Raw genomic sequence first — 9,832 nt, forward strand, 5'->3', positions numbered from 1 at the left:
TTTAGGAGGAACTACCTTTTTAGTTGCATTATTAACTGCATATAAAACCAAACTTGTCCTACAATGATAAAATAAAATGAAAAATATATTCATAAAATGCAAAATAGCAACATTACACACATACAGAAACCCAATCAATCAGGTAGATATCACCTTGTCAAACTAAGTCATTTACCCCCTTAAAATTGATCACAACATCGTAAGCTAACCATTTTTCTCTCTCCCTTCAAAATATTATGATTCCTCTTTTTGTTTTACTTTTTGTCTTTTCTTTCTTCCCCATTCTTTTTTCAAGTATCTAGAGACATCTCCAATTATAGATGAAGGGACAAGTTTCTAAGTTCTACAACACATAGAAGAGTCGAAAGGGCACACAAATCAAAACTTTTGTTAAATTACACACACACACAAAACCATGACTATATGATTGAGAAGCAAGTTTCTTAACCAAACAGACATGTGTGTATGTGTGTGTATGCATGTATGTATGTATGTACAAAGGTAAGTCAAAAGTTTTGCAATATTTGCATACAGGTTAGTTTGTTAGGTGTTTCTATTGTATACCTGAAATAGTTCAAGCTGTGGAAGGTAATGCTGAGGTTGGTAGCATCGTGGTAGTGCAGTGATGTGTTGTACATTGTTTCCCTCTACATGTGATCTGAATGTGCAATGAAGTCTAATTCATGAATATATGTTTTGTATGTTCAAACTGGACCAAAACCATTTGTTGCACAAAACGTGAAGGCGCAGTTGATCAGAGTACAGTAACCAGATGATTTGAGAACTTTCACTTGGGTTGCAAGAACCACGACAATCAGGTAAGGTCAGGCAGGCCTAAAACCATAGATTCTGAAGCCATAAAGCTATAAAAGTAAATCCAGTAAGTAGCACTTGGAGAGTATCGGGCAAGTTCAGCCTCTTATAGTCCAGTGTGGCTTGTCACCTTCACAACCTCAGCAAAAACAACTGGTGCTGCTAAATTCAGCCTCACAAAATGACCCCAGCTCAAGTACAGAGCAAATGAATGTTTTGCAAGGAACTCCTGGAAAATCTGCATGAACTACAGTTCCTTAAGAGAATAGTAACATGCAATAGAAAGTGAATATTTTCCACAATTCATGCATAAGTAGTGGTTAAGCAAGAGCCAGCTTCTGGAACCTGTCACAAAACATGAGCATTCTGAACACAAGGTGACGTTCTGCATGGAATTATGAGGAGATAATTCACGATAAGTTCATCCCAGATGGTTGAAATATTGCTGCCAGCCTGTACTCCAAACAGCAAGTGAGTATGTATGCAATTATGTAGCAAAAATATCCAGCACTGGTTAACAGAAAGTGAGCCCTGCTACAGCAAGACAATACAAGACTTCATACCATTCAAACAACTGAGGGAATTGAACTAATACCCCGCCCAGCAAATAGTCGAGCCCTAGCAACTTCACAACTTATTCAAATCCATGGCTTGATTCCTATGCTCACAATTTTTCATCAACTAAAACGAGATGGAAGCTTCAGCAAAGCAGTTCTTCACCTCAATGGACAAGAACTGGTATCAGCATGGAATCAAAGAACTGGCAGAAAGGTGGCTTCAGGCACTGAAACACGATGGCATCTACTTTCAATGCTAGGCTACTTTTGTTGTAACTTGATGAATAAAGCAAATAAGTCATCAAAATGTTGCAAAGCTTTTGACTCGATCTGGTATGCATGCATGTATGTATACATGTACAGGGTCTTGCAGATAAACTGAGACCAATTTTAAGCAGTTGACTTAGTGGGTTTAACATTTTGTGTTTTGACAAAATCTTTCTTGCTTGGAAACCTAATCCTCCTCTTTATTTTTCAGGTAAATAACAAACTGATTTAACAACAGAATCTTTCTGCCATTGTTATTCTGACATGCACTGGGCACTCTGCCAATAAAATTGTTAAGTTGAGAAAACTTCCAAACAGCAACATTTTTTCATGTGCATAAACTATTTAAAGAAGAAGTGAAGATTGAAAGAAAAGAACACAAGACTCAAAGTGTTTCCAAAGGCAATTCAAAGTTTCTTGCTAACTTCAAATGCTCGACTGAAGTCAACCCATCCACATCTATGACAACTCTTGCAAAGAAATGCAAAGTGTCCCTTTCCACAGTGTCCAGAGCTGTGAACAGGGACTTTGGCATGACTAGCTATGTTCAACGATGCTGTCGCCTCCTAACAGCCAAGGCCAAAGCAATCAGAGCCAAGAGATGCCCAAAGCTTCTGTCATTCATCAAGCATCAAGGTACAGGATAAACTCTTGTGTTTGTGGACGAGAAGCTCACTGTAGATGCTGAGGTGAATCACAAAATTCTCAAGTGGCTGCATACAACACTTCTGACGTCCCCCCCTGTGTTTAAGACTAAAAATTCTACCTCTGTGATGGTATTTGGAGCCGTGATGAGTGATGAAAGTGTCATGGATCCATGCTTCATTGAGTCCGGCTTGAAAATTGGCACAAAGGAGTATCTGGATATCCTGAAAAACTCTTGAACAGTTCTTGTTGCCTCCTCCAGTAGCTCATCTGTTTCACCAAGCCAGTCTTCTTTGTGTAGTGGCACTGCATTACCTCAAGTTCCACCACCAATTTGATGCTCTGTGGTGACCACAGTTGGAGCAGTAATCCAGATAAATGTATTCCATAGGAGGACAAATGTATTCTATACGAGTTACAAGGCATCCTTATTTTTGGTTCCAAATGATCTAAGGATCCATCTAGCTGCTCACCTGCACAGTGTTCTTATCTTGGTAATACCATGTTGTGGTCTGAGAAGAATGATGGTGAAACATTGCTGGTGAAACATTGTTGGTGAAACAGAGCTCTAATAGGTTATCATTCCTGGTTGGGGAGAGCATTGTTTGCTCCTTGAACAGCATTTTTGTGAGGTCAAGTAGAGATTCTGCTTGGTTATGCTCTGGGGTAGTTGAACCTCTGTATCTGGCTTTTGTTAACATGGAGAAAACCTTTGACAGAGTCCCCCCCCCTGCTCCCTTATCTGGTGATCAATGTGGAAAGTAAGAATAGATGAGTGGCTGGTGAGACTTGTACAAGCCATGTACAGGGATGCTGTTAGTAAGGTAAAGGTTGACAATGTACAGAAAATAGACTCCATCAAATGCCAGCAGGGAAAACTAGTAGTTGATAGCTTCTGTTATTTAGGTGGCCAAGTCAATAGTGGAGGTGGATGCTCTGAGAGTATAGCTGCCAGAATAAGAATAGGCTGGGTAAAGTTCAGAGAACTCTTACCTCTGTTGGTAACTAAGGGCCTCTCCCTCAGAGTGAAAGGCAGTTTGTATGATGCCAGTGTGTGAACAGCCCTGCTACACAGCAGTGAAATATGGGTTATGACTGCTGATGATATGCATAAGCTAGAAAGAAATGAAGCTAGTATGCTTTGTTAGACGTCCAATGTCAGTGTACATGTACAACAGAGTGTTAGCATTTTGAATGAAAAGTTGGACATAAGAGGCATCTGATGTGGTGTGCAAGAGAGATAACTGCAACGGTGCAATCATGTGACACATATGAGCGAGGATAGCTGTGTAAAACATCTAACCCATACCAGCATGGAAAGCAGATGCTAATGATGGTGATGATGATATGATAAATATGTATATATACATATATATGTGTATTTATGCAATTATGTATATATATGTATGTATATATATATATATATATGTGTGTGTGTGTGTGTGTGTGTGTGTGTGTGTGTGTGTGTGTGTGTACATGCACATATGATATATATATATGTATATATCTACATACATGCATGCATAAATATGTATATAGATGCTAATTTTATCAACTACAGAGTAATAAGCACAATGTTACCACAGGCAGGATTTTTTTTTTACCCTAAACATAAAGAAATGTAATAATACATAGTAAATCATTTAGTCTGAAACTCTACTGTGTATAAAGTAGAAACATTGTTGTTCCTAAATCTCTCAAAGAGAGATATTCAGTAGCAGCACTTCAAAGTAACGATTTTTTGCCAACCTAATGTGACAGTCCCATTTTGGGGTGAATGCTACTGTTGTTTAGCCCTAGTAGACATCGTCTTCAGTTGGCAATACAATACACTATCTGTGTCCTTATATTTTCGAACAGGGGAGGTTAGCACCCCCACCCAGCACTGCTTTGTGCTAGGTGGAGGGTGGCAAAAAAAATATACTATCTATGTTCTTGCACTATTCTTTGTTATAATGTTAATTACAATGGTTTCTGCATTGTTATGTTTTAATTCCATCTTTAGTTTTATATGAAGACTTAAACTACCGAGGGAATACTTGCACGCACACACACACATATACACAGCAGTAAAACAATTATATAAAATAAGAAAATACCTGAGAGGATCGAGTTGACCTTGATCATTTTTGGAGACATCAAGTCTGCCAGGAACAATTTCATATTCATCTCCCACGATTGATTGAAGAAATCTAGAAACATACACATACAAACATTAGAGATGGAAGAAGTAGTATTACTAGCAAAAGCAATCTTTATACCCTACTAAACATGGATATATTATTAAAGCACTGAATACTGTAGCATTTGCCTTGAGAGGTCTTCTCATATAGATATACAATGCTAAAAGCACTCACATACAATGTAGCAGACAAGAACTTCCAAATCACATAATTTCAGCATACTGCACTTCTTCAGTGGCAGGTGCCCAGCTGTAGAAACCACACCAAAGCAGACAACAGAGCTTAGTGCAGTCCTCTGACTAGATGCAGATGTGGTTGTGTTGTAAGAATTCTGCTTCCCAACCAAATGCAAAATAGTCATTATAATACGTTGTTACTCAATATGTTCTCTAACATATCTTTTCATGTAAACATAAATCTTATTCCACGTTTGCTCATTATGTAAAGTCTTTATAATTGCTCCTAATCGTGACTAAATCTCTTCGCTCATTATTTAAGTATTATAACATCAGTTTACTTTCTCCTACTAGTATACTCTCTTTCAGCATGCTTCCTTCTTCCACTACCCCACTACTTTATCTCAATGTACATCTCTTTCTGCCACTTTGACAGACCAGATGGCATTCCTAACTGATCTACTGTCTGCTTCACATAAATTTAACCACCCATGACGTTTGCTTTGAACAGGATGGCTTTAACTTCATCTTCTTGCCCTCTCTGTTTCTTCACTTCTATCCCTGTTCTTTTCTTCTTATATTGTAGAAGTTTTTCTTCCTCTTTCCCATACATCTCATTCTGCTTCCTCTCCCCTTTTAACCATTATATTTGCTTGCACTACGATATGAATTGCGTTTGCCAATCTTCTTTTGATGAGAGGAGCCAGATTTATTGCAATACCTTCATGTGACTGGTTACTGGTTACATACCCATGACATTTTGCACATTTCACCTGAAAATTATGATTATTATGATTATTTCATAACTCTGAGCTTCTTGAAGCAGCTGTCATAGTAATAAATTATATGTTCTATTTTGCATTTTTTGTGATATATATAAATACACACACACAGAGAGGCACACATGTGCACACACACATACACACACACACAGTTTGATAAGTGCCAGCACATGAAACTCTTAGCCCTTGAGTCACTCTGTTGCTTCTGCTGAATATTAATAAAAAAAAATATGCATACACTCATATTTTGAGTTCTATTTTTACTGTTTGTATCACCAGACACACACACACTATGTGTGTGTGTGTGTGTGTGTGTATATATATATATATATATATATATATATATATATATATATACGAAGGGAAATAGCCCTGAAACTCGAGTCGCCTTTATATATATATATTTATATTTATATATTTATATATTTGATCCTTTATATTGAACACTCAATATTTCATCTACATTCAATACCTTCTTTCATGGTGCCATCCATTTTTATTTTATTTTATTTTATATTGTATATTGTATATCATATTATATATTGTATATTCCATATTCTATACCCCACATTAGTTCTGCAGGAATATAAATAAAACATAAAAAACAGACAGTGTTGGAACTCTTTTAAGCAAAATAATATATTCCTCTATACACAATCATACAAAAAACCCCACCTTTTTTGTATTTATTTTTACTCGCATATATATATATATATATATTATGATATATGTAAACAAACTAATGTTTGTTTTAGAAGCGTTGAAATGTGCATTGTGAGATACAAATAAGATGATAATTTATTTTCAAATACATAAATGCTGGTAGAAATCAGAAAAATTTGTCAGCAACCAGCAACCACTTCTCTTTGATTATCAGCCAAGTATTTTAGGAACTAAGCTAAACTTCCCACTGACAACTTAATTGGTAAAGCACTTGACCAGTAGTCAAAGGAATGTGAGTTTGAGTATCATGGCTGGTTGCTGACAAATTTTTCTGCTTTCTATGGATATTTTATCCAATCTCTGCAGTTCTGTCAGTCTTCATGCATTTGAAAATCAATTATCATCTTATTTGTATCTCACAATTCTCATTTCAACACTTCTAAAATAAACATTAGTTTGTTTACATCTATCATAGTAACATTTAGCCTTGCAATGTTCTGCTTTGTAGCATTATAAGTTCTAAAATTGCAGATTAATTTGTCAGTAGGCAGCTTAGCTTAATTGGTATAGTAGGTGATTGGTAATCAATGGGATGTGAGTTTGAATCTCATGGCTGGTTGCTGACAAATTTTTCTGCTTTCTATCAATATTTTATTCAATCTCAACTGTTTTATCAACGTTTAAATATATATAAATAGTGTTTATATACATATAAATATGTATACGCACACACAAACACACACACACTCAATATACAATGGGGTTGTGTACATATATACGTAAGAAAAAACATCAGTGTCCTTACTTTATAAATTCATGGCTTTGACTCCTAACCTTCTCAATTGGCTTTGCAAACACAATTTTGACCTCATCAGATTCAGATAAAATATGAATCTGTAAAAAGCAAAATATATATATTTCATTAGATATTATAACAAATGATAAGAAAATATATGCATCCCATGTAAAAATCAGTCCTATCTCAGTAAACATTTAAGGATCTCTTATAATAATTTGGCTACCGGTCATTAGGGTGTGACGAGACATGTGAAATGCAGTTCGGTTTTGTGCCAGGTAGAAGCACTACTAATGCTATATTCCTGGTACGGCAACTGCTGGAGAAATACCAAGCCAAAGATAAACCCCTATACTTGGCTTTTGTTGACTTGGAGAAAGCCTAGCTTTTGACAGGGTTCCCCAATCCCTTGTCTGGTGGGCGATGCAGAAACTGGGGACTGATGAGTGGTTAATAACAACTGTACAGGCTTTGTACAGGGATGCTGCTAGTAAGGCAAGGGTTGGCAATGAGTATAACGAAGAATTCCAGGTAGAAGTAGGGGTTCACCAAGGATCAGTCCACAGCCCCCTCTTATTCATCATAGTCCTCCAGGCAATAACAGAGGAATTCAAGACAGGCTGCTCCTGGGAGCTCCTCTATGCTGATGACCTTGCTCTAATAGTGGAATCACTACCAGAACTAGAGAAGAAATTTCAGGTGTGGGAGCAAGGTTTAGAAACGAAGGGCCTTAGAGTTAATGTTGCAAAAACCAAAGTCCTAGTAATTAGGAAGGCAAACACATCATAAACCCAATCAGGTAGATGGCCCTGCTCGATCTGTAGAAAAGGTGTAGGTAGAAACTCCATAAGATGTACCCAGTGTAAGCTATGGATGCATAAGCGATGCAGCAACATCAAAGGAAGGTTAACCGGAAAGATAGCTTTTGTGTGCAGCAGATTCACAGGGACAATAAACACCACAGATGCTCAGAAAACTGATTCCATGCAGCACAGCACTGAAACATGGGCCATCGCTACTGAAAACATGCATAGGCTTGAAAGAAATGAAGCTAATATTGGATATAAAAAGCATCAGATGTAGCATGCAAGAGAGACGACTGCACTGGTATGGTCATGTGCTATGTATGGATGAGGAGAGCTGTGTCAAAAAGTGTCACTTCCTAACTATAGAAGGAACTCGTGGAAGAGGTAGATCCAGGAAGACATGAGGTGATGAAGCATGACCTTTGAAAGTTGGGCCTCACAGAGGCAATGATGAAAGACTGAGACCTCTGGAAATATACTGTGATTGAGAAGACCCAGCAAGGAAAGTGAGATCACAGCCATAGCCTACACCAGTGTCGCATAACCAGCCCATTTAAAAAGTACCTTAGAATCGTTGGGCGACATGCTGTGCTTGAGAAGACCTATTGAGTCAAATGAAATCAAAAATAAAAATCACAATCAAATGGAAATGGTAGTGGTGGCTGATACCAATGCTGGTGGTATGCACTAAGCACTATTCATGCGTGGGTCACTGCCAGAGCCGCCTGACTGACACCTGTACCAGTGACACGTAAAAAGCACCATCCGAATGTGGTCAATGCCAGTACCACCTGACTGGCTCCTGTGCTGGTGGCACATAAAAAGCACCCACTACACTCTCAGAGTGGTTGGCGTTAGGAAGAGTATCCAGCTGTACAAACATTGCCAGATCAGATTGGAGCCTGGTGCGGCTTCCAGGCTTGCCAGACCCCAGTCAAGCTGTCCAACCTATGCCAGCATAGAAAATGGATGTTAAACGATGACGATGATGATGATCATCATCATTTATATATATATATTATATATATATATATATATAATGAATTCATAATAAAGGAGAATAGAGATTTATATCCAGTTTTATTCAGCAGCTAATTATTTCTTTTCGTTTCTGCACCTACACATGTTTCTGCATCAATTAACTAATGCACACTGCGAAATTTGCATTTTTACGTGCATTTCTTGTTAGTTGCAACTTCTGCAGGGTGGAAACAACCGCAGACAGAATCTAAATTAAATACAAGTCAACCCAAAATACATGTAGTGTCATCATTGTTCCAAAAAATAGCCTACATTGTGACCTTTTCAACTCTACAGGTTAAAAGCAACATGACTCGCTGTCCAAGGAATTTTAGCCTTCTGCAGACATTGACCATCCTTAAATGGTGAGTGGTAGTATTAGCCCTTTGAAACCTGACCACTCACGGGAGCTGAATGCACCACCCCAAGTTTCCAGCAAATTTCACTGAAAATTTTTAATTTTAAAATATATGTTGAAAGACATGCTTGTTTCACAACACAAGGGTACAAAATGGTAAAAGATGAAAACACATGGAGTGCTAGTATTTTTGGAATATACAGCCTTGGCATAGTACCAGCGCACCGGCATTTCGGGTTCTAAGGGTTACTGCTTAATATCAGGTTACCTTAAGTATGTTTTTTACTATTATTGTCATCCCTCACCCTAGAATTGTTACCTTTATAACTCTTATTATTATTGTTAATGATGTTAATAATGAGCCCTATGTTTATTATTTAATTTGCTAATTTTATAATTAAATTTGTAGCAAACTCATAAGAGGCGGAGAGAGAATGTAAGTTCGTTTGCCCGAACATGAGAAATTATTGATTTCTCATTGGTTAAAAATTACTGCCCATATACGAATTATGAACTTCGTTGAAGAAATCTTTCACGGGGTTGCGGTTCTATGATTCGTGTATGAGTAGTTATAAAAACCCTGATTTTCGGCAAAATCTCCAGTGATCGTTGGATGTTACTCAAGTTCACGACACTCACCCTTTTGAGTATAGGCTAATATATATGCCATGTTCAATACTCAAATCCGACAATATTGAATTGTCATGAAACCTTATTAGTTAGAATGAGAAACTAGTAAATAATAAATTTAAGTCGTAAATTCTCT

The 9,832-nt window shown here is 37.3% G+C and overlaps 1 protein-coding gene and 1 long non-coding RNA gene across 2 annotated transcripts in view; both read right to left on the reverse strand.

The window, feature by feature from the left end:
• LOC106867974 (uncharacterized) lies at positions 1-6,982 on the reverse strand. The gene is made up of 3 exons (XR_001409204.2): positions 6,892-6,982; positions 4,382-4,474; positions 1-58 (listed from the first exon to the last, which is right to left on the reverse strand). It is a non-coding gene; the product is annotated as an uncharacterized LOC106867974 (long non-coding RNA).
• Positions 1-9,832, reverse strand: part of LOC106881856 (cadherin-23) — a 65,987-nt gene that overhangs the window by 19,772 nt on the left and 36,383 nt on the right. Inside the window, exons 6-8 of the mRNA XM_052965882.1 lie at positions 6,892-6,980; positions 4,382-4,474; positions 16-58 (exon numbers count right to left, since the gene is read on the reverse strand). Of these exons, the coding sequence (XP_052821842.1) occupies positions 16-58; positions 4,382-4,474; positions 6,892-6,980 (225 nt within the window). The remainder of the gene's footprint in view (positions 1-15; positions 59-4,381; positions 4,475-6,891; positions 6,981-9,832) is intronic.

This window comes from Octopus bimaculoides, chromosome 2 (assembly GCF_001194135.2).
Source record: "Octopus bimaculoides isolate UCB-OBI-ISO-001 chromosome 2, ASM119413v2, whole genome shotgun sequence".
Classification (NCBI taxonomy): Eukaryota; Metazoa; Mollusca; class Cephalopoda; order Octopoda; family Octopodidae; genus Octopus; species Octopus bimaculoides.